The 26,081-nt window shown below is 42.5% G+C and overlaps 1 protein-coding gene across 1 annotated transcript in view; it reads left to right on the plus strand.

Moving 5' to 3' along the window:
• The first annotated feature begins 546 nt into the window (after window positions 1–546).
• The window catches only part of rlim (ring finger protein, LIM domain interacting), a 51,258-nt gene continuing 25,723 nt past the window's right edge, over window positions 547–26,081 (plus strand). The window contains exons 1-2 of the mRNA XM_033030142.1: window positions 547–686; window positions 22,188–22,396. Coding sequence (XP_032886033.1) covers window positions 22,210–22,396 — 187 coding nt within the window. The 5' untranslated portion in view covers window positions 547–686; window positions 22,188–22,209. The remainder of the gene's footprint in view (window positions 687–22,187; window positions 22,397–26,081) is intronic.

Here is a 26,081-nt window from a genome sequence, read left to right on the forward strand (position 1 = left end):
ATGTTCAAGCCCGCAGGCTGCAGACTCCCCAAGCGGAATACGAGGTGCTGTTCCTCCAATTTCCGGTGTTGCTCACTCTGGCCATGGAGGAGACCCAGGACAGAGAGGTCGGATTGGGAATGGGAGGGGGAGTTGAAGTGCTGAGCTTGAACAAGCTGCCAGAGGAGGTAGTTTAAGAAACAGTTGGACAGGTACATGGATAGAACAGGTTTGGAGGGTTATGGACCAAGTGGGACTAGGGCAGCAGGGACATTTTGGCCGGTGTGGGCGAGTTGGGCCGAAGGGCCTGTGTCCACACTGTATCACTCTGTGACTTCAAAGAGGTTAAAGCATGATGACAGGATAGATTGCCAGAATATTTTCCAAGGGTAGGGGAGGTTAGATGGAGGGAGAGGAAAAGCAAGAAGTTAGGGGGTCAATATTCACACTGCTGGGGTTTAAGCTGCCCAAGCGAAATATGAGGTTGTTTCCATTTGTTGTGACCTGTTGCCGAGCGGAAGTCGGAACGTTTCCCGGCGACAAGCCGGTTGCGAAGGACGGGGGCAGGGTTTGGAGGGAGGGACGGGGAACACGGTGGGACCGGGTAGCCGCCTTCCTGTTTCCGCTTGTCGCCGCCTAACAATGGTGGTGGCGGTGTGAGGAGTGCGGCCTCGACTGAACGTTGTCTCTTTGCCCGGATTGAGCTGGTGAGAGCGCCGAGTAATGCGGGGGTCCGGGCGGCCCGCCTGCCTGCCTGCCTGCGCCGGGCCGTGAGCTTACTGTCCGCGGGGAGGGCGCGCAGCCCGGCCGCGCTGGCCGCTGTCGGCGGGCGGGGGGGAGGCGGGCTCTGCGGCCTAGCGCTGTACGCGAGTCCCAGGCATCGGGGCCTGCAAGGCCGGCGCTCCCCTTGGGCCCCGGTCGCTTAAAACACTCGGCCGCGGCCTGGCGGAGCAGCCTGCTCTCAGCAGGGTGAAGATCTGCTCTCTTCAAATTAGCACAAGCCTCCTGAACCAAACCCTCCCCATTTTATATAAATCACCAAGTATCGCCCTGGGAGCATTTTGTCACTTCAGTCTTTGCTCCTCTGATTTTTATTACAATGTTTTAAAAACAGTTTTGATTCATTCACTAGGACCAATTAGTATTCTGGTCTGTTTTTCTGCCCTATTTCACCGGCATGTTCCCCCTGACCTGTGATCATTATGAACAGACAGTTCTGCTGCGCTGGGTTTCCGCACACATTTGGAGTCGAAAGGCATCGGGGTTTCACGTTCTCCTTTTGCGAGTTCCGTTATAGCATCTCCGATCAAAGCACTGTTGAAATTAATGCATTACGATTTTTAACTGATTGCGTAATTGGCTTTATGTAGGTCAATATTTTGATGTATTAACACGAATGACTCCTCGGTACTTGGAAACGAATGGCTGCCATTAAGCGAATTATTAAGGTTCCATGTTCATTTAGTAAACTTTGCCATCTTAAAGATAGAATATTTATTACCACTGCAGCCGGCTTGCAGCATCCGTGTATTGAGTTTGTTACAACGTTCTGCTGATTTATTAGCTGCATTGCAGTATCATACATTAGAAAGAACTAATATTTTCAAACTAAAATATACAACTCTGGAATTGTTCATCAATTGTGTTGATCTATATTTCTAAACAAACGAAATTCCCATTGATCAGGGAAAAGATACAGTGCCCTCCATAATGTTTGGGACAGACCCGTCATTTATTTATTTGCCTCTGTACTCCACAATTTGAGATTTGTAATAGAAAAAAAAATAACTTGGTCAAATCTTCACATTGTGAGATTTAAAAAAAGGCCATTTGTATACATTTTGGTTTCACCATGTAGAAATTACAGCAGTGTTTATACATAGTCCCCCCCCATTTCAGGGCACCATAAAAGGCATGCTCAATTGGTTTCAGATCGGATGATTGACTTGGCCACTCAAGAATTGACAATTTTTTAGCTTTGAAAAACTCCTTTGTTGCTTTAGCAGTATGTTTGGGATCATTGTCTTGCTGTAGAATGATCTGCCAGCCAATGAGTTTGAACTTCTGCAGATAGGATGTGTCTATACACTTCGGAATTCATTATGCTACTACCATCGGCAGTTGTATCATCAATGACAATAAGGGAGCCAGTACCTTCAGCAGCCATACATGCCCAGACCATACACCCCCATCACAGTGTTTCACATATGAGGTGGTATGCTTTGGATCTTGGGCAGTTCCTTCTGTGCTCCATACTTTTCTCTTGCCATCACTCTGATATAAGTTAATCTTCGTCTCATCTGTCCACAAGACCTTTTTCCAGAACTAGTGGTTGCTCTTTTAAGTACTTCTTGGCAAACTGTAACCTGGCCATCGTATGTTTACAGCTAACCAGTGGTTTGCATCTTGCAGTGTAGCCTCTGTATTTCAGTTCATTTAATCTTCTGCGGACAGTGGTCATTGACAAATCCATACCTGACTCCTGCAGAGTGTTTCCGATCTGTCGGACATGTATTTGGGGATTTTTCTTTATTATAAAGAGAATTCTTGTGTCATAGCTGTGGAGGTCTTCCTTGGCCTGCCAGTCCCTTTGCGATTAGTAAGCTCTCTTCTTAATGATGTTCCAAACAGTTGATTTTGGTAATCCTAAGGTATGGCTGATGACTCTAACAGTTTTATTCTTGTTTCTCAGTCTTATAATGGCTTCTTTGACTTTCATTGGCACAAGTTTGGTCCTCATGTTGCTAAACAGCAATAAAAGTTTCCAAAGGTGATGGAAAGACTCGAAGAAAGACTAGGTGCCGAGAGCTCTCATACCTGCGTGAAGGAGGCAATTAAACACACCTGAGCAATTACAAACACCTGTGAAACTATGTGTCCCAAACAATATGGTGCCCTGAAATGGGGGGACTATGTATAAACACAGCTATAATTTATACATGGCGAAACCAAAATGTATAAAAATGACCTTTATTAAAATCTGGAAATGTGCACTTAACCACATGGGGTTTGTTTCTATTACAAATCTCAAATTGTGGAGTACAGAGCCAAATAAATAAATGATGGGTCTTTGTCCCAAACATTATGGAGGGCACTGTAGGTAAGTGGGGGAGTGATGCGCAATAACTTCATGCATTTTGGAGGAGTTAAGATTTTATTATTTGTCACCTTTAATTTCTTAATTTGAATGTTGTATCTTGCTTTTTGTGCGTGTGGCCTTATTGCTTAGATCAATATTTTATTGCCATTTTCCTTCTGTCATTGTTATTGGTTCTATCCATTGGCACTTGACAGGTTTGAGGGCAGAGATGCACGGAATTATTCATGTAGAATAGCTGCATAACTTGTGCTTCATAGTTGGTAACTTTTAAATATCTTTTTCCTTGAAGCCTGTATGTTAACCATCTTGTATTTACTCATTAGGCAAAGAATTGTGCCTTCTAATCATGAGCGGAAATCCCGGGGAGGGGGGGGGGCACGTCTTCGTCCCCCCATGTTTTGAGAGGTGGGGGACAATCTCCCCCCCATCCCCATGATTTGTAATTCGGTGAAAAAAACTATTAAAAAATCTCCGCTTTCCGCGAGACAGTGGGGTGGGACTGATGATCAAGGGCGCCGATTGGACGAGTCGTCAGTCAGCAGGCAGTGGGGGGGGGGGAACATGAGATTCAGCGCGATGTTTGGAGGAGGGAGGTGTCGGTCAGAGATGGAAGTAGGGGGTGGGACTGAGGATAGAACGCGGTGATTGGAGGAGGGAGACGTTCTGGTGGAGCAAAGATAATAATAATAATAATGGATGGGATTTATATAGCGCCTTTCTAATACTCAAGGCGCTTTACATCGCATTATTCATTCACTCCTCAGTCACACTCGGTGGTGGTAAGCTACTTCTGTAGCCACAGCTGCCCTGGGGCAGACTGACGGAAGCGTGGCTGCCAATCTGCGCCTACGGCCCCTCCGACCACCACCAATCACTCACACACAGGCAAAGGTGGGTGAAGTGTCTTGACCAAGGACACAACGACAGTATGCACTCCAAGCGGGATTCGAACCGGCTACCTTCCGGTTGCCAGCCGAACACTTAGCCCATTGTGCCATCTGTCGTCCCAAGATGATGGAGCGGAGCTTGAATCAGCCCGTTCACAGGCCTTTCATCGCCCGACCCGGCTTGGCGCGGCTTAAAATTGGCCGCGGGATTTTTCCATCGCCCCGCAGTCACTGCTGCGTCAAGGTGATCGAGGCTCCCGATGTTGAAGCCCCCGCCGGGCGATGGAAGATCCCGTACCCGGTTTTAAGCTGCGCCGAGCGATGAAACACCCCGCAAACGGGCCGATTCAAGCCCCACGATTCAGGGCGGATGAAGCTGCTGTTGCTGGAGTCGGTCACCAACCAGGTCAGCTCCCGATGTTATCGTCCACAGGGCACGGCTGAAGCTACCAAAGCCTCACGTGCATGTGTATGTGCGCGCGGCGCCAAGGAATTGTGTCGCCCCCCATGTTTTGACAGCGATTTCTGTCCCTGCTTCCAAATATTTAATTGTAATGTTTATCTTAATATGCACAACCAAATGTCTTTGAGGTTGTGTATTGAAAATCTAATTATGGGGCAGAATTATACATGTATGGAAAACAAAAATATTTGAGATGTGGATACCTAAAATATGAACAAATTATTAGAAATGCTTGTCATGCAGCTTTTGATGAATGCAACGGTTAATATTCTAGATGATCTTTCATGTTGATTTGTTAGGATACCATATGGAATTTCTTAAAAGAGAATTGGTTATCAAGATATTCACTTGCAGGCTGTACAGTGATCTCCATGATTTCTCAGTTGCCCAAAATGGAATCGAGGGTACATGAGTCCTTATTTGATTTTTCTTTTTCTTTTCTTAAGTTCTTTTTAGCCCTGTAAAAACCCCGATTGAACAGTTAAAGGTCAGCATACGGAGAATCCTGAATTTAAAATATATGATCTTATTCACAATTTATAGATTTCGTAACGCAGGCTCTGGCATATGGGTTGAAAACCTTGAGATCTTCTGGTTTGCAGGGCTCTGGGAGGAGGGAGCAGGTAAGTAAGTGCTCCATAGTTTTGGTTGCCTCCCCGCAGTCACATTTGGTTGGTCCATGGTTGTTGTACCCCCACTTCTGCATGAGGGCTTCCGACCCGTGTTCTGAGGCGGTTGAGGCAGAGCCAGACTAGCCATGTCTATTTCGCTCCCAGTGGAAGGGACTCCTCAGGGTATAGTGTCAGTGTGTGGGTTTTGATTGTAGGTGTGTGTCACCCACGCATCTATCATACAGGTGCAGTGGTTATCATTCAGGGGTTGAACTGCATGTAGGAAGCTATTTCTGGATTTTCACCTCTTTGGTGCCTGGACGTGTTGGAAGAGTGGTGTCTCCTCTGTATTCCATAGTTCTGATCTTGCTCCCCCTCCCCCCAGATGGAACAAGGATACAGTTTACCTGGTCCTCGCCTTTCATCCCACCAGCTCCATATCCAATATACCATACTCTGTTATTTCCATCACCTCCAAAGTGATCCTACACCTAGTCACATCCTTTCCGCAGAGACCGCTTCCTCTGTAACTGCTTGGTCATCCCTTCCCACCAAACCACCCCCTCCTCAGGTACTTTCCCCTGAAACTGCAGGAGATATAACACCTTCACCCTCACCTCCATCCAAGGACACCAGAATCCCTTCCAAGTGAAACAAGTTCGTGCACCTCCTGTAACCTTATTTACTGCATCTGGTGTTCCCTGTACATCGGTGTGACCAAGAGTAGACTTGGCGACCATTTTGCTGAATACTTGGGCTTGGACTGCCTATTTGATCGTCCTGTTGCTAACCATATTAACTCCCATTCCCACGCTGACGTAACTTACAACCCAATGGGATGAACATTGAATTTCCCAATTTTTGGTTATCTCTAACTACTCCCTCCTCCCCTCCATTCCCACCCCTCAAGGACTCCCACCTATTTCTCCCCCCCCCCCCAACCTACTTTCCTCCACTTGGCTTCACAATTCACAACTCTTCAAATCTGTATCACACCTACTGTTTTTATCTGCCTGTCAGAAAATCCCCCTTGCCTATGGCCTATGTTACCTGCCAAGCTTTGTCATGCTTCTCTCCTTTTCCAGCTTTCTTCCCCTCCCATAATCAGTCTGAAGAAGGGTCTCGACCCAAAATGTCACCCATCCATGTTCTCCAAAGACTTTTGCTGACCTGCTGAGTTACTCCAGCACTTGGTGTCCTTTTGTCCATAATTGTTTGACTCGGATAACTGACGCTCGACAGCGCCGGCAACGGAAACCTCATCTCCACGTCGACACCATCAAGTGCCTTAGATTGTCGATGTTTTGCTATGTATTTTCCAATCTGCCCTGTCAATCCTTATGATAAATCCTCCATGGCAGGAATCAAATACCAAACCTCTGTGCTCCCTTTAATCCTCCCTTGGGTAGGGAGACCAGACAACTATCCAATATTCCATGTACAATCCCACCAGGGACTTGTAATTGGAGCAAGTTACTTTTCCTCTTGTACTTTTATCCTCTGGCTTTCAAGCCAGTTTAGCATTTGCCTTCCTAAATATGTTAACAATTAATTGTTAAGTAAATTAATTACTAACTACTTGTTAACTAATTACCTGCATGTTGATTTTTTGTGAATTATGCACAAAAATAAACATGTCCATCTGAACATGTGTCTTTTAATCTCACAGCACAATGCATTAGTGTATTGGAAGCAAGTAAATGTAGCTGTGTTGGACGTTTTTAACAAGTACTGAGAGGTCTGTGATCTGGGCATCTTGAATTAGTTCTCACGGCTAGGAGAAATTAATTATCATAAAGTTGCCTTTGAGGAGATACGGAAATGTGTTTTTATTCATCCTTCCACAAAGTATGAATTGGGGATAATTGAAAATCTGTTCGGTTGTTTTGTTGAAAAGGGTGGGTAATTGGGATAATTTATTGTAGAATTATTCTTTGCCAAAAACACAATCTTTGTGTAGTTATTATACTAACTGCATTTACTGTTGTAAAATCCTGCTTTAGCATTCCCCATTAACATCTCCACTATCAAATATTTCAGCTTAATAATTCTCTGGTGACTGAGCAGGAAAGTTTGACTGGAATTGTACATAAGCTTGTTAGGCCACGCCAGTTGTATTTTACACAGTTCTGGTTACCTCACGACAGGTAAGATGTGATTGCCTTGGGGAGGTTTTTGTGGGAAATTTACGTGGATATTGTCAGGTCTGGAAAACTTTGGGAAAGAGATTGGATGGGTTGCTGTTGTTTCTTGGCAGTTATTTCCTTCCTTCTCAATGATACTGAATGGGAGCATAATTAAGGATTATAAAACAATGAAGCACAACAAAGAATAATTTGGAAGGAACTATTTAGATGAATGGTCCGAAAGTAGAAGTGGATGGTTTAGTGGGGGTAAATGAGGAAAGTTTTTTTTAAAATCCCTCAGAGGATATCAGGAGTCTGGAATTGAAAGTGATTGAGGCTAAATGTAAATTGGAGGAACAGCATCTCACAGTTTGCTTGGGCAGTTTACAACAGTGGTATGTATATTGATTTCTCTAACTTCAAGTAACCCTTGCATTCCCTCTCTCTCCATCCCTCCCCCACCCAAGTCGCACCAGCTTCTCGCTCTCATAGCAAACAGCTAACAATGGCCTATTTCCTTTATCGTCGTTACTTTTTTAGCGTATCTTTTATTCATTTGTTCTATATCACTCTACATCACCGTCTATATCTCTCATTTCCCTTTCCCTTGACTCACAGTCTGAAGAATGGTCCTGACCCGAAATGTCACCCATTCCTTCTCTCCAGCGCTGAGTTACTCTAACATTTTATGTCTATCTTCGTCTGGAATTGAAAGTCTGGAAGCATGGAGGAGGCACAGACCTTTGCCATGTTTGACGAGTGCCAGGATGTGCATCTCCCCAACAGCCATGACCTACAGGGTGACAAATTAAGTGCTGGAAGATGGTATAAAATTAGCTTGCTCTTTAAAAAAAAACAATGTCATAATGCCATAAAATTTCAATGAATTCCAAATTATTTTACTGCAAACAAATGTTCAAAAATCCCTCCATCCTGTTAGGTCTTGCCTTTTCTTGATTACGCTAGAGAAAGAGTTGCCGGCAGAGAAAGTCTGAATCACTGGCAACAATATTGGGACTTTTATGAAATCTGTTTTTCTCAGTTTGTGAATGTAACGATGTAATCCCATCAGAATTCATTCATTGACTTCAATCAGCTATTGCAACACATCGCATTTTGTCTCCCTCTGCCTACCCCATTGACATTTGATCTTTGCAGTAACCCTGGCCTGAGTCCAACGCACACATTCTGGTCCAATCCATACATTCCCATTTTTTTCTACAATTTAAAGCTATCTTCCTTCCCTCTTTCCAAGTTCTGGTAAAGGATCTATAAGTTAAAAACAAAAAACTATTTTATTTCCCTTTCTACATGTGCTGCCTCACTTTCTTTGTGTTTCAAACATATTGAGATTTTTATCTAAAATGTCTGGTACCTTCCTAGCTGTGACGTTAGCATTTCCAACAACTCATTTTTGTGTAAGTTATTTTGTATACTTATTTGAGCTACATTTGGATATGCTTTGTGAATATTTTTTGTTTGGTATGAAAATGTTTACCAGAATTTAATTGATTGGTTGCTAGAAAAATGATAGGTCACAGTAGAAAATGAATACTAGTTTGATACATCTGATGGGAAATATAGAACAATGTTTCAGAACACTGAGCATGCTACATAGTCACGACTGCCAATGCTTTCAAGAGCTCTTTTATACACTTTGTTTTTAAGAAATTGCTGTGATCCAAGTAATAACCATAAGATTGCAAGGTCAGCGGAGCTTCTTCAGAGATGAATTTGATGAATTAATTCTGCACATTTGATTCTATGACCAGTACTTGAACTGAACAGGCTACAGTACCTCAGCCCACAGTTGGCCAGCTAAGTTCACTTAACATAATGACAAACAAATCATGCTCTGACATTGCATAGATAATAAGAGAATATGATACTAAGATTAAGGTTGTTACTTAATGTACTTGACTGCCTAAATGGTGGTGCTTGTGCCATCATTCAACAATATTGTGGCTATTCTGGGGCACTTCCCTGCTGATTTCCCTTCAGCATCCGAATATCTACCCATCTCTGCATTGCATATACTTGATGACAATCGCATAAGAATAAATAGGTGATCGAAGTAGCGCAGAAACCTCAAAGGTTGTACACCTGCAAGTAGATTATTGGTATGTTTTTCTTGTCTTATACGAACTACTGTTCTTGAAGAAAGCTTCTCAACCGCTGCTGGGGTGTGAACTTCCCTTTTGTGACGTCAGTTGTGGTCAGGTGACATTTCTTGGAGATTCCAGTAATTCAGAAGCTATGATGTAATCAATGTTTCTGAGCAGACTGGAACATTATAAAATTCTTAAGAAGGGTCTCAACCCGAAACGTGGGAAGAAGGGTCCCGACCAAAAACGTCCAAAAAGGGTCTTGAACCAAAACGTCACCCATTCCTTCTCTCCAGAGATGCTGCCTGTCCCGCTGAGTTACTCCAGCATTTTGTGTCTGCCTTCATTATAAAATTCTTATTGACAGGATGAGAGAATATTTAAATTAGTTTCTTAAACATTGTATGTGATTAAATATAGATTGGACTATATACACAGACACAAAATGCTGGAGAAACTCAGCGGGAAAGGCAAACATGATTAAGGTAGAAATTAAAATATAAATTACTCAAATGTAACTTTCAATTTCAAAATGCATATTTTTTAATATTTAAAGTTGCTTGCTATAAATCATTTTTATTTTGGGGCTAAGATTTTTGCTTTGTGGATTTAAAAAGAATTGTATGGTAGATTGTTAATTTTGGTAATATGCCATCTTTGTAGCAATGTTACAAAATTTTGAGATTTTAAAAATCAAGTCTGTAATTTATCCCATCAGATAAAGCATAAAAATAAGTTTAATTTGACACCTAATTCACTTTCATATCTCAAGTATTTAAAAAGTTATGGCCATTTTCATACTGGGAAATGAGCATCTTGTTCCCTATTGATTTTCTATGGACATAACAAAAAAGCTGTGATCGTGAACAGTCAAAAGCCCATAACTTTCTTAAAAATTAAGAGAACTGAATGAAATTTTCAGTTATCATAGATTGAAGCATTCTGAAACAAATATAAAATAATCTTACTTGGATGACCTGAAATTAAAGCATATAATTAGTTAGTTACCTAATTGTAGCTAATTTCAGACTTCAATTACTAGATCTAAACATCTATCCATTTCTTAATAAATGATTAACATTTTTAAATAGCCTAAATGTCCAAATAATATTCACAAATAATTCACAATAAAACATGATTTTTAAATCTCATTTACATTAATTTATAGGCCAAATGGAAGGAATTTAGTGTTTAATTGCTGTAAATAAATGCCCATTTAAATCAGCTTTCCAGTGGGTCCCTGTGGAACGCGCTGGTTTAGAACGTTCACATTGCGGTAGATTTGTGCTCCAAATGCCGAGAAAAATACTGCGCGATATAATGGGGCCAAATTGAGCTACTCGCAATATTAAACTTAGTATAAAGGGATCTTTAGAAGCCCTTTTTAATGTAAAAATATACAACCTAACTTCTGCTATTTGCTTTATGAGACCCTGCGGTTGCTGGCGGTCGCGGGTTTAGAGATTGATTTTTAAACTACTATAACTATTATTCAAGGCCTTTAAACCTAATAATAGCTTTTGCGACGGGGTCTTCCAGCGATTTTTCGTTAATAATTAACTAGGCTGAACATTTTCGATTGGAACAGCTTAGAGAAAATCGCGTTTTAAACCCGCCCCCTCTAAACGGCGCCAAAATCGCGCACACCCTCAGCAGCAGATCTTCAACGACGCTTCAGGTAGGCTTTGCAACATACCTAATCTTTGCATGTTGCAATGTATCAAAACTTACTTTCAGCAATATTTTTTTCCTTGTCACTTGTTCACAGTTAGATTTCGTACCTACTTGATCATCATTAGCTTTATTTTTTGTTCAATAACATTTCAGGCAATCAGTACACACTGCAAGTGATTGGATCTAAATGGGCAAATAATTCAGTGAGGTTTTTCCATAGGTCCTGTGTAAATTATTTGTGAAGCTAGATAAAGCGTGAAATTACAGGTGACCGTCCCACTCCCCCACATTATGGAGCGGGCGTGGCCCGTATCGTAATTTCACTACAATCTTGCTACAATTCAACACCACCACAAAAGATCAACAGGGGATGCGATCTCACTGGTTCTCCACTTTATACTGGAGCACCTAACAATAAGAGCACATATGCCAGGCTTTTGTTCATCGACTACAGCTCGGGTTCAACACCACTATGCCCTCCAAACTTATTTCATAAAAGTCAGAGAACTGTGTCTCTTTTTGTCCCCTATGTAGTGACTACCTCATCGGCAGACCAAAATCAGTACAGATTAGCAACAATATTTTCTCAAACACCATCAACACAGGAACCCCTCAAGACTACGTACCGAGTCCCTTGCTCTACTCTTCCTGCATACCCATGATCGTGTCACCCGAGACAGTTTCAACCCATTTTTAAATTCACTGATGTTACCTGCATTGTTGGGTGAATAATGGGTAATGATGAGGGAGAACATAGGAGGTAGGTTGAAGATTTGATTGAAGAGTACTGGAACAGCAATCTGGCTCCCAGCGTTGGCCAGACCATTGATTATGGAAGGGGAAAGCTGAGGATCCATGAACCTGTCTTCATTGACAGGATGGAAGTGGAGAATCAACAGCTTCAGGTTCCGGGCGTGCATTCCTGGGCGTGCATATCTCCGAAGATGTGGACCCAGCACATTGATCCAGTCGCTAAGAATGCTCAACAACGCCTTTACTTCATTAAAAGTATGTCTGCAAATACACTTATTGAACTTCTACAGGTGTATGGTAGAGAACCCACAAACTGGTTTGACAGCTCAAATGCTCAGGGATGAAGGAGATGACAGAGTGGTAGACATTGCCTAGTCCATCACGGGTACTAACCTGTCCCCCTTCAAAGGGTTCTATACGAGGCACTCAAAAAGGCAGCTAATATTGTGAAAACACCACATGACCCAGGCACACACATTTATCTCCTACCATCAAAAAGGTACAACTGACCATTGGGTTCAAGAATAGCTTCTGCACACAACCATCAGGCTTGAACAATGCACAACACTAACCTCAGCACCGATGAACGTCTGTGGACTGTGTCTTTGGTTGTACGACAGACATCTGTTTTTGCATTACTGTGGCTATCTAGGTATTGTGTTTACAACTTGAAAATTTTCATAATTATATTTCATCTGTGTGTTAAGCTACTCAAGTCAAAGTCAATTTTATTTGTCACATTTAATTTAATTGTTCCATTGTCAGTACACATGACAGAAACACTCCTGGCCCTTGATTTTTGTTAACACAAATCTGCATTATCTGTGCGTGCATTAAGAAAAGTGAGTTGAGGAAAACACATTTGTGCTGATATTTACCTTTTTCCCCCACTAATTCTGCAAGACAATGTTGTTCTATATCTCAAATTTTATGGTAGTGATTTGTGAATGTTGTAACTTCGTATTTCCATAACCCAAATGGCCACAACACAGATTGAAAAAAGAATGCACCTGACTAGGGGTGACTCGGATCATCAAATTATTGAAGAATTTGAGAGTTTATAGTAAGGTGAATCAGCTAAATGCCTTGCTAAATGGTAATTTTAGGATAAAAGATGTCGGGATTGAGGTAGAACTAGAAAAGAGAGGAATCTCAATGGAAAGTTTAAATGTTAAATTTTTAAATAAAATTGAAAGTGGTGCCATTTGTACACTATCGATATTTAAAAATGTGACGTTGTTTTCTAATTTTAATCAGGATTTTACATCTTTAGCTTTCACCAAGACAAGGAAGTCAATGGCATAATTCAATATTCTATTTTTTTAAAAAGAGAATCATTTGTTCATTTGCAAGGTACCATGAATAAGTGTGGCATACCAGTAAAATGTCTCGCCAGTATGAGGTTAATGGGCTTTAATTAATATTTTAAGCTGTAAATGCCTGGAGGTATGTGATCTGGTAGACACAAAATGCTGGAGTCTTCCTTCGTGTCCATTATCTTTGTTTCCAATGTTCGGCCAGGCTCGTGCACAATGGACAGTCTTCTCGTTTGCCATTGCTAGATCTTCTAGGCAGTATTGTTCACCAAGAAGTGGGCATCTTAGTAGGTGGGGCATGGATTGTACAGATGTTCCACATTCACATTCCCTCCCGTCACCACCTCCAGTTTAAATTCCAGTTGGAATATTTTGGAGGACCAAGTAACCAAGAACCAAGAACATTCTGTGTCTGCCGCATCTGCATAGCCCCATTTGTTCATATTGGTCCTGCATCGGCCCATCCCTGTACGAAGCCTATCGAAGGACTTCCAGTACTTCCAGGCACACCTGTGACCAGTGGCAGCTGTTCCTTGGTTGGGATTGGCATCTTTACATGGTGGTGGTTTTCACTGCATTTCTTTTCCCACAAGGCTAGTTTGGTTGCTTGAGGAGACTGTGAGAGTTGTTGGAATGTGTGAAGAAAGCTCTTCCTCGACTTCAGCCGTTTTGGGGCTGGGTGATGGGAGTGACAGGATGGCGGGTGTCCCCAACTTGTCTACTACGTTCAGTTCTACCAGCAACTGATCAGTGGATTCCTGGTGGAGCAATACCAGCCAAGACATGCAAGCTTTCCACATCCGTTGGTTTTAGGTGGCCAGTGATGCATCTGCAGCTGTCATTAAGGGCAGCACCAACTTTCTTTGCATGAGATGATCTCTCCCAAACAGGACTAGCATATTCTGCAGCAGAGTAGCACGGCGCAAGAGCAGTTGACCGCAGTGTGGATGCATTGGTACCCCACTCATTGTGTGAAAATGCTGCTTCTCTATTTCCCACTAAAGGTTGTCCCTCCTGCCTTCAACCAATGTGTCTAGTTCTTGATTCCCTTAGTCTGTGTAAAATAAATTGTGCAGTCCCCCTATCTAATCCTCACATGATTTTATACACCTCGATGAGATCACCCCCAACCTCGTGCACTGAGGAGTTCTGGCATCATAGTTGTACATCTTCCTTGCATTACTTCGATTTTAGCAGCATCCTACTTCTAGTAGGGTGAGCAAAACTGAACATAATAGTTGAAATGCAGCCTCACCAACGTCTTGTTCAAATGCAACAGAATATCGTGACTTCTATGCTATTCTATTATACCCAAACTGATAAAGTCCAATGTACTGACAGTCTCAGTGACAATGTTATCTTTTCCCTAATTACTGCGCAGTTTACCAAGGAGTGCAAGAACCTTGGAGTTTACCTGGACAGTAAATTGGACTGGTCCAGGAACGCCGAGGCATGTATAAGAAGGGACAGGGCCGTCTGTACTTTCTGAGGAGGTTTCGCTCTTTCATCGTTTAGTTTAGAGATACAGCGCGGAAACAGTCCCTTCAGCCCACCAAGCCCGCGCTGACCAGCGATCCCCACACATTAATACTATCCTACACACACTAGGGGCAATTTTTACATTTACCAAGCCAATTAACCTACAAACCTGTGCGCCTTGGGTGTGGGAGGAAACCGAAGAAGATCTTGGAGAAAACGCATGCAGGTCACAGGGAGAACTAACAAACTCCGTGCAGATAGTACCCAGGTCACCAGCGCTGCATTCGCTGTAAGGCAGTAAACTACCGCTGCCTTGGAGGGGAGGATGCTCCTCAAACTGCGGAGCGTGCAGTTCTGGTCGCCTCATTACAGGTAGGATGTGGAGGCTTTTGAGAGGGTGCAGAAGATGTTTACCAGAATGGTGCCTGGATTACGGTCTATTAGCTACAAAGAGAAGTTGGATAACTTGTTTTCTCTAGAACACTGGTGGTTGAGGAGAAACCTGATGGAAGTATATGAAATTATGAGAGGCATAGATGGGGGTAGACAGTCCAATCTTCTTCACAGGATGGAAATATCAAAGACTGGAAGGCACAGCTTTATAGTGACAGGGTCAAGGTGTAAAGTAAATGTGTTGGGTACTTTGTTTACACACAGGTGGTGGGTCCTGGAATACACAGGAAAGGATAATGGCGGAGGCAGATACACTAGTGGCGGTTGAGAATTTTGGATAGACACAATGCAGGGATTGGAGGGTTATTGGTGATGTGTAGGCAGATGGGGTTGGTTTATCTGGACATTTCCTTTGACACAGACTGAACCAATGGACCTATTCGACCTATTCCTGTGCAGCACTTTTCTATGTTGCATGCTGTGTTTCTTAAATGAATATTCAATGCTGATGCAATCAAAATAATAAAGTAAAATATGGTTAACACTTGCATAAATATTATTCATCAAATTTTTACCTTTCACAAATTAACCAAAGTTGTTGACGTGCGAGTTCAATGCTTGACTGAATCATATGAGAAGCAAGGGTATATGGAATATTGATAAACGAGGAACAACATATGCTGGTTTACAATGAAGGACACACAGTGCTGGAGTAACTCAGTGGGTCAGGCAACATCTGCGGAGAACATCATTCTCCAAAGGTGCTGCCTGACCCACTGAGTTACTTCAGCACTTTGTGTCCTGATATGTAATATTTTCTTGCTAGGTGCGGTCGTGGCTTTATCTCATGTTATTAATGGAATCAGAAAGAAGCTGTGAAGTTCTGTTACTATTGTTGAGTTTAAATTGAGTGTATTCTTGTGGAATAAATGGAAAGTAAAACAGTGTGGAACAGGAACAACCCTTCAGCCCGTATGTCTATACAGAACCTTAGATTAAAAATAACAAGTGTCTATGGCATAGGAAGAAATAAAATACAAATACTTCCCAGAAAGTTCCTTAGGCAAGAGAGAGTAAAACATTTTCCAGGTAATATATTTTGAGAGTAAGGTCTTTATTTGTTACAGACATGCCTAACCTACCATCAATACGTATTGTACATTAAATGATTAAATTGCGTTGTGGATTTCTGATTTGTGAGCTTAATGGCCGGTTCTCACGGTGCGACCTGACGCAAGATGTCACCAGAGTGAAGTGGTCGTGGTCCAGCACGAGTTCCGCACGATATAACGGGGGGTAGATAAAGAGTTCCCACGGTACTCGGCAATTCTGTCATTTGTGCGAGTGACTTGTCCGTCTCCCGATCTTTCCCGTTAATCGTGAATGAACATCGTGGACTGTAGTGTAGTTAATCACGTGGCACAAATGATGTCACTTTTTTTCACACACTATATAAATATGCTCCGTTCGTAGAATTGGCTCATTTGCAGACATGCCTATACAAAGTTGGTTCGAGTACAGGCTGGTTGTTATTTTCATTGACGCGCTGTATGCATTAGCGCAACGTGCATCGAAAACGCTTGCGTGAAGGCAGAAGGGTGAGATTAATTAAAAAGAGAATTAAGAGGAAGTCTCACTGGGTTAAGCCCATGTTTCAACGGAGACCTCAATTTGGACAATATGAGCAACTGCTTAATGTGCTGTGCGAAGAGGATAAAAGTGCATTCAAAAACTTTGTCAGAATTTCACCCGAGCTCTTTAATGAGTTAAATAATAATTTGGGACCACTGCTGAAGAAGACTGAACACCTTGATCACCCTCTCCCTGCTCCAAGGAGCCCACAGGCAGTGGTATCTCTGGCATCTCCTCTTGCCTCTCCATCTGTCTCTTGCTGAGTCTCCTCCTCATTTACCTGCATGGCTAAAAACTTTCTGACTTTCTTTGACCCCTTTCTTTGCGCTTTTCTGAGAGGCATCTCTGCAAGTCTTACTGTGAAAAAGATTCTCAAACAATGACAATTAGGTGGGACGTCCTCGATGGACACATGGTCCTTTGGCGATATTGAGACCACATTTTTTACTCACCTTATGTCCCCTCTGTCAAGCTTCCGGGTTTACCGTTCGCAGGAGTTCCCACGGTACCCGCAAGAGTCATTACGGATATCGCACTGGCATCTGCGTTCATACAATGTTGCAACGCTCACCAAAAAGTGCTCAAGTCACTCTTGGAGAAATTCAAAAATGTTTGAATTTTCTCCCGACCTTACAAAGTTACACGACTACCTGCCGTTAGCGCCACGGAGGTCCTCGGTGGTCCACGAATGCCGTACTGTTATCGCAGGAGGTTCCCACGATGTTAAACTCTTGTTAAGTCTTGCATCAGGTCGCACCGTGAGAAAGCCCTTTAACAGTCGGTTACTTTTCAAACAATAGCATTGTTTAATTTTGAGATTTGACAGCTTCATGTCATTTTTTTTTCCTTTTCTGTGTTCCATGGTCTTCCGAATTCTTAAATTTACGGCTCTGAGAAGCGGGGAATTCTCAGTGGCAGTATTTGGGACAAAATGTTTTGGTCATTTAGGGAATTGAATGATGAGGCAAATGGAGCAAAGAGACGATGCAAAAATTATCCATTATTTGATTTGATGATGAACCAGGCTCTAAGTGCAGCTTATTTCTCCTGCCTTTTGGACACTGACAGTAGAATTTAAGCTCATTGATTCTGAGTTGATATTTCTGTACCATGTACTAGTCTGGCTATGTATCTTTTACTTGAAATTAACACTTACCACTGCATTAATGAAATAATCCGAATGGCTTTTCAGTTTATATGGATGACCTGGCTATTGCTGTTTTGGAAAAAGTAGAATTCATTGATCAATTTTATTATTCTTTTTCTTTAGATGGGCTGGTGTAAAGTAAAACGGTGTCAATTAAATAATTCCTGAAAACATCACCTGCTCATTTTCTCCAGAGATGCTGCCCGATCTGCTGCGTTTTTCCAGCATTTTCTGTCTATCTTTGGTATAAACCAGCATCTGCAGTTCCTTTTTATTACATTTCAATTAAATAATACTTTTGGAATACCTAAATAATGAGAAAAAATGCATGAACAAAGCCTGGAATCTGATTCATATTTAATCAGTCAGGTATTTTAGTAGCAAATATGTCAAAATGCAACTACCATACTGTTTTGCTTTGCTGGTTTGAAGTCTCTGAATCCACTTTTGATTGTGATTTCATTGTATTGTATAACACTAAATCTTTTTAAACAAAACATAATTTCAATATATATACTTTAATATTGTGACCTCATTTGGATTAGTAAACTTTGAATTTGCATCCTTAACCAATTGTATAATTTTATTTTGTGTAGGAAGGAACTGCAGATGCTGGTTTAAACCGAAGATGGACACAAAAAGCTGGAGTAACTCAGAAAGACAGGCAGCATCTCTGGAGAGAAGGAATGGGTGATTTCGGGTCGAGACTGAAGAAGGGTCTCGACGCGAAACATCACCATTCCTTCTCTCAAGAGATGCTGTCTGTCCCACTGAGTTACTCCAGTTTTTTGTGCATAATTTTATTGGTTTAGCTTTCTGGAGATTATACTTAATTGAAAGCAAGATGGAAATTTTCATTCATGCTTTGTTTTCTAACATATCTATCTATATACTTTTAAAACTGTGTGTGTGGGTGTATGTTATTTTGATTTTGCCTTTGATTTTGCCTTTGATTCGTTACTCCGTGAAAACCAGGCACAAAAACGCCGAGATTTTTACCATTTCGCTAGTGATTTTTCTTTTACATTCGCGTATCCACTCATTAAATTTGGTCATTTTTCTGTACACATTTTCAATAAAATCCTTCACAAAACTTACTGTTTTTCTTTAAATCAGCAGCTGCTGACGTCACAATGCCCACATGCAGACCAATAAAGGCCCACCTACGTCCTGGCCCCGCCCCCTTCCGCTGTGGATTAAAGGCGCAGAGATATCGAGAAAGTTCTGCAGAACAAAGATTCGACAGCTGCGTTCCGCTGTAGCTTTTTTGTTCTACAGATCGTGGGGCAGCGACTCCTCACGCGCTGAATTTCTCCACATAAGTTCCGCTGAACTCACAGTTGGCGAAGCCCCGCCCGCCTACGCGCCCCTCCCATCCCCTGAGCGCTCCAGAGAGTCAGAAGCCCACAGCTGGATTTCCACGCCCGCCTACTCCACCCCCCCCCCCCCCCCCCCCGTTCTCAAAATGCTCTGCCGATTGGGAGGTCACTGGAGGCCACCTGCTTGAACATGGCGGCGGCAGTTATTGTTGCGCGGGGCATTACTCCCTCTGGGAAACCTGAAATTCCTCCGTTGATCGCAGGGGAATCGTCACACGAGAGCTGCCGAGGCTCTGCACGCCGCCCGAGGTCGGCTCCGTCACCGAGCTCAGGTCCGCTCCCTCCCCATCCTCCTTCCCTCTCCCCCCTCCCTCCCTCCTGCTGCAAACCCAACGTGCTGCCAGTCGCGCCTCTCGCAAGTCCTTTGATAAAAACCTTGCGACCTCCCTCCCCCACTCTCTCTCTCTCCCTATCTTCCCCCTCCTCTTTCTCTCTCTCCCCACCTCTCTCTCTCTCCCCCCACCTCTCTCTCTCTCCCCCCACCTCTCTCTCTCTCTCCCCCACCTCTCTCTCTCTCTCCCCCACCTCTCTCTCTCTCCCCCACCTCTCTCTCTCTCCCCCACCTCTCTCTCTCTCCCCCACCTCTCTCTCTCTCCCCCACCTCTCTCTCTCTCTCCCCCACCTCTCTCTCCCCCACCTCTCTCTCCCCCACCTCTCTCCCCCCACCTCTCCCCCTCCTGTCCCCCTCCTGTCCCCCCCCTCCCTGTTCCTCCCCCTCCCTGCCTCCTCCCCCCTCCCTGCCTCCTCCCCCTCGCTCCTCCCACTCCCTCTCCCCTCCCTCCCTCTCCCCTCCCTCCCTCCCCCTCTCCCTCCCTCTCCCCCTCCCTCCCTCTCCCCCGCCCTCTCTCTCCCTCTCCCCCTCCTTCTCCCCCGCCCCCTCCCTCTCCCCCCCCTTCTCTCTCTGCCCTCACTCTCTACCCCCCTCTCCCTCTCTAGACGCGCCTGCGAGTTGGGGGCTATGCGTCAGTAAGGGCGATTATGGGGTAAAAGGAGCAAATTAATAATATTATATATTAACAAGGGGGGTAGTCAGCGTGTGTGCAGGGGGGTAGTTAGTGTGTGTGGGGGAGTGGTTAATGTGTGTGACGCCGCATGCCGTCCCTCCCTCCTCCCCCCCCCCCCCCCCCAACCGCACGTTGGGGGAACAGATCCAATGGGTCTGCACTTGGTCTAGTACCTATTAAAAGTCTGATCGTGTGTGTGTGTGTGTGTTTGTTTGTGTGTGTGTGTGTTTGTTTGTGTGTGCTTGTTTGTGTGTGTGTGTTTGTTCGTGTGTGTGTTTGTTTGTATATAATCACATCTTCTCGAAAAAAACGACACGTTAACTGTAACATTATTTACATATTCCGCTAGAGATTTTCCCCCTGGAGTCTGAAATCACCTTATCTGAAAATGTTCATGCTTTATTTCTCCAGTTATTAATGAAAATGTTCACATCACCCCCCCCCCTCCCTCGACCATTCCCCGCCCGGTACTCAGGCCCTGGAGCCTGCAGCCGGGTGCCGCGACCCGCCAAACGGGTTTCGAGGGAGTATTGCATTCGGGAACCAGCCCTCCCTTGTGCCGACGCCCCCCCTCCCCCATCTCTCAAACTCTACCCTCTCCCTCTCTGCCCCCTCACACTTCCTCTCTGCCCCCCTCACGCTTCCTCTCTGCTCCCCACGCCTCTCGTGGGGGCTACGGGTAGGGGGCGGCTGTGTTGGGGAAGCAGACCCAACGGGTCTGTCCCTGGTCTAGTTACATCTAATATCTCCTTCTTTGGTAAAGACGCCAATTTGAACTGCATGCTGTTCAGGTAACTTAGGATATTTTGTATTGCAAAAAAACGTCCTATTTTGTGTAAAGCATGCCCACGGTGGAAGGAGTTGAATCCACAAATGTGATCTTTTGGGCTGAGTGTTAAGCATTGTTAATAATTCTTCAGCATCCACAACCCTTTAGAGAATTCCACAATTTACTCTGAGAGAAATTCATTCTGCAGTTGAAAACAGCAAGTCCTATCTTGAGTCTTTTAAGTCCCCTCAAAAAGTTACTTTCGTCTCTTGTTTTAGTACATTTCAGAGTTTATAGGCCCAATCTAGTCAGTTTTACCTCATTATTCTTTTTATTCCTGAAGTGATGCATCTTTGTACTATTTAAGCAAAGTTTAACGATACCAAAATAAGCCAAGCAGCTTTCCCCTTGTGCTTTCACAAAAGCCTTGGCAATCTATAATTATGATTTTAATTATTGAAGGGTCCAGACCCGAAACGTCACTTATCCATTTTCTCCAGCGATGCTGTCTGACCCACTGAGTTACTCTAGCATTTTCTGTCTATATTTTGCAATCTATGTTACCCATTCCATGAAAAAAGATCATCACTATTTGCCATTTCTACACTGCTAACACTTCCTTTGCTAATATTGTGAGATTGCTGCATGTGAGATCATTGATGTGATAATGCAAGTACATCCTGATTTCGGTAGCAGAACTCTGTTGTGATATCGGTCTGAAATTGAATGAGAGGTCCTGCTTTAAAAAGTTTCATTCTGCTTTGACATCATTTGAGACATTGTCCGTTTTAACAGTATATTAGTGAAAGGCCAAATTACGATTTTGTTCTGCATCCAAACTTAACTTAGTGTTACATTTTGGAAGCTTTAATCTTATAGAATCTTTGCTACATTACAACATCCCAAAGTGTCAATTGTTTCAATATTAGTTGAATAATTTTAAAGTATACATGTATTATAAGCAAATGCACCAACCTGTTGTGCAGAAAAATTCTGCCGGAAGCAATAAAATCCGAGATCCAATATTTTGGTTGAAGTTTAATGGTGTGATAGACAACAGTGAGATCTCCATCGGTGCAATGGGATATGTTTCAAAATAATTTAAGAGAACACGGCCCCTTATTTAAAGCATCATCTGGGAAACCATGTCCAGCAGTGCTATGCTTGTTTGCATTGCCAATCTACATTATGTATTTAAACTCTGGAGTATGAGTCTGGTTTGAGAGTGCTCCCAATACATTGTCATTACTTTTTAAAGATAATTTATGTTTTTAAAGAACTTTAAAACCTTTCCTTTTAAGGAGTACTAAAAGAAACCAATGTATAAACTATATACATTACAACCCCTGTTTTCACACCATTTTCTCCAGGTAAAATCTGTTTTAACTCAGTATGGAAAATGCTGCTAATGAAGATAGTGGAAGAAATGAGCAGGCTGACACTCATTCGACTAATGAAGATCAGCGCAGGCATCAGTCGGACCGCCTAGATCGGGAGGAAGCCTTCTATCATTTTGTCAATAACCTGAGTGAAGAGGAATACAGGCTGATGAGGGATAATAACCTGTTTGGTACACCAGGTGGGCCATCTAATACAATGAATATCCTTGCTTGTTTTTTATGAGAGAAAAATTGTGTGGATATTAAACACTCTTTTTGTGTTGTCTGTTGGCGACCTGGTAGAAAGATTGCAATAACGTTGGAGAATGTAAGAGATTGACTTTTCCCTGTTAGATTGGCGTTGTGGCCTTGTGTTGCTGGGTGCAGTTAATTATGCATTTGTCCAGTGGTGGGTTTTTTTTTTTACCTTACAGTTAAAGGTTTTTAAGAGCAGGTTTAATGTACATTTGTGTTCCTGACCACAGATGTAACTTTTTTTTTATATTGGATTTCAAAAGGCAGCTAAGGACTAATTACAATTTTGAGACGTCATCAAGAAGTGTTGTTAATTTTTTTTTTTAAACAAGCAATATACCTTTTATGATTTATATGTCAAGGAACTAGATTTAAAGATGGGTCATGATTAAGATGTTTTTAGATTAAACTAATGTCCATGTGGTAGAAAGATGTGCTGAAAACTAAGGAAGAAGTTTTCAGTTGGATGGTCAACTGAGGAGTAAAAGGGTCTATGGAATTGCATTTAGCATATTTATTCCAAATTAATGTATTAATGGAGGGCAAATGAGAGGTAATGCAGAATTAATTTTAGGACACTACAAAATGAGAAGAATAGAAGATAGTACATGTCTGCAAATGCCTGAAATTAGGATAGATGGTTAAAGTGGTTAAGGTGATATGCTGGCTTCTTTCCTCTATTGATTGAGTGAGGTGTATAATGTAAGAATTGAACCGTCTTGCCAGAACTTATTAAAATAATTGTTAGATCACTGACACAGAACAAGGCCAGAGTACAGGACCTTGTGATAATATTGCCATGATTGGTAGAGCTATGTTAAAAGATAGAACAAGGTGGTGTTTTTTCTTTGGAAGAAAGGAGGATAAGTGGAGATTCAATTGAGAGGTGAGGGGTCGTGTTTGAATCGAAGGACCTGTTTTCTTCCGCAAAATAGTATAACCTGAGGTCGAAGGATTAGAGGTTAGGTGAAGTGACTTTTTTTATCCCATTTGGTGAAGATATGGAATTCACCGCCAGAGGGAACAGGAAAGGGAGGAAGCTCAGGTGAGCACTGGAAAATCTTGGTGTAAGGCCAAAATAAAAGCTTATGGTCAGGTGGGAGTCATGTGGAGCATAGTATGTTTTACCTGGGTGTGAGGATGGAAAGGTAAATGTATATAGTAAGTAGGCAAGTAAACTCCCTTTTTAAAACATCAGACATAAAATTTGAAGTGGCATTTCCTGGAATTATATGAGTGGCATGTTATGCAAAACTTCCACTGTTCTCACATATTTTCTTCTGTGTGCGACCTTTCTTGTACTTAGGTGGGTGGAACAACAATTTTCACTCCAACATATTAAGAACATTTGCTCTTTGGAAGGCAATAATCACAAAGCTCTCATGTTGTTGATGTGTTTGTGCTTTTTCCACATGTTGCTGGTTCATCCAAATGCGGTTGTGGAAATTGTGCAAAGTATAGTTGCAGTTTCAAACTTATAATTGTAAACTTGTCATTGATTTTGCGGAACATTGTTTGATATACCTCAGGATGCAATGCAAGACTTCATTGCAGTTCTATTGTAAAACGTTGCCTGATTGGACAAGGGTGGGCTGTAGCTTGCCTATTTCAGAATGACATGACTTTCTCTATAGTGCTTTCTGGAAGGCCAACTTCTCCATCTTGCTTGTAATCTGTAGAATGTGGACCAGTTTCCTTTTATAATGTTTTGTGGAACTTGGGGGTGGGAGGAGAAGGGGGAAGACTATTGAGCCTGACGTTTAATGGTTATCAAAAATAATTATTCACTATTTGGAAAGATTTTAAGTAGATAAATAGTTGAGGACTGTAATTGAAAAGCAAAAAATGCAAATGCTTGAAATTTGAGGGGAAAAAAATGAAAGCTGGAGTTTTTTTTATAGCCAGTCAGCATCTGTGGAAATAAAAATGGTTGGTGTTTCAGGATGAATATCTTTAATCAAGACTGGAAAAGTGTGAAATATGAGTCTTTTCAAGTTGCAGACGAGGTACTTGGGAGAGAATGCAATTTATGTGTGTGATATGATGAAGATCAAAATTGGCCAGATGATGCAAATTGTGTTGAAGCCTGGAAGAGGGTAATGGAGGACAACTTTACTTCGAATCTGACGTATTGACACAGGAAGGTCAGGTTATCTGGAAATAAATTAATTCAGTATTAAATCTTGAGATTTGCAGAATTTCGAGTTGAATTATGTGTTGTTCACTGACCTTACATAGGACTTCACTGGAAGAGCATAGAAGGCTAAAGTCAGAGGTCAGCATGGGAAGGAGACTGGGAGCTCACTGTCATCCTACAGACTGAATCAAGGTGCTCATCAAAGCCGTCAATCGGCTTTTATTTTTGCCAGTGAGAGGAGATCCCATCCTTAGCAAGTTAGAAGGTGCAAGTGAATCACTGCTTCACTGAGAAGACTTTTAGGGTATCTGAGTGGTGAGAAAATGTAAAACAGTAAGTGTTTTAACTCCTGCAGTTGTAAGTGAGGTGCTGTGTGTTGTGTGTTTGGTAACACTAAACCAGAGAGTTGTGGAGGAATGACCAGTGGAATGCTGAAAGGGGGGCAGATATCTTTAAGTGCAAAGGATGATCTGTTGAATGTGCGTGCTTGTAGATTGGAAGGCGAGGACAGGGCAACCCTACCCCTTGTTCTGTCTGGGTGCAGAGGGAGTAAAAACAAGGAAATAGAGCTGATGTAGTTGAGAACTTTGTTAGAAAGAAAGCCATGGTTATAGACAAAGGAAGGTGTCTTGAATAAATATGACAGAGCCTAAGGAACGGATGGAATAGAATTTGGTCCTTTCGGGAAGCAGGGTGGGAAGAAGTATCGTCAAGTTAACTGTGGCAATCTGGCTTGTGATAGGTTTTGGTTGCTAACAAATTCCCTGACATGGAGGTAAAGCAAAGGAGGGCAGGCACACACTGGATCTGGACACAGGTCTGGATCTTCAACTAGTGTCTCAGTTAACACATTGGTGAATTCCATCAGTAATGTCTTTCCTTGCTGAAGGATAATTACTGAGAAATGGGAAGCGATCCACATTTTCCAGGGTCTTGCCATATTCCTTTATTGGAGGGCAACATGATACGCAGTGGCTAGCTGGATGAGAACTTCTGGCTTGCAGACGAAGAGTGTAAGACTAATCCTTTCATATGCTTCAGTGAAAGTATTGTCAATGGTTTGGAGCTTGGTTCTGTCTATGCAAACAAGCATGGTCTGAGTAATGCCACTTGACCAGAAATCTGGGTTAACTTGGTTCTAGATTGTAGGTCCCACAGGTTCCATTAGTTCTGAAAATTAACTCCACTCTCACGAGAGGTTTGTTGGAGGTGATATGCAATATTGAAGTGAGAAATATTAAGAAAAGTGGGGCAATGGTGTAGCTTTGTTTGACACTGATTTTTACTGAGTGGTCCTGTGGTAGGCCCACTGGTAAACAGGGCTTGCATGGGCAAAATTGGACTTGGATATTTATGGTTGACAAGATGGAGTCGAAAGTTTTAATAAAATTGTAAAAGGTAATTGTTATTGCTGCTCCCTACAATTTTTCTAAGTGTTGTTTCCTGGTCATATTGTTGTCAACTGTTCCACCGGATAAATTAATCCATACTGA

Source organism: Amblyraja radiata, chromosome 12, assembly GCF_010909765.2.
Source record: "Amblyraja radiata isolate CabotCenter1 chromosome 12, sAmbRad1.1.pri, whole genome shotgun sequence".
Taxonomy (NCBI): domain Eukaryota; kingdom Metazoa; phylum Chordata; class Chondrichthyes; order Rajiformes; family Rajidae; genus Amblyraja; species Amblyraja radiata.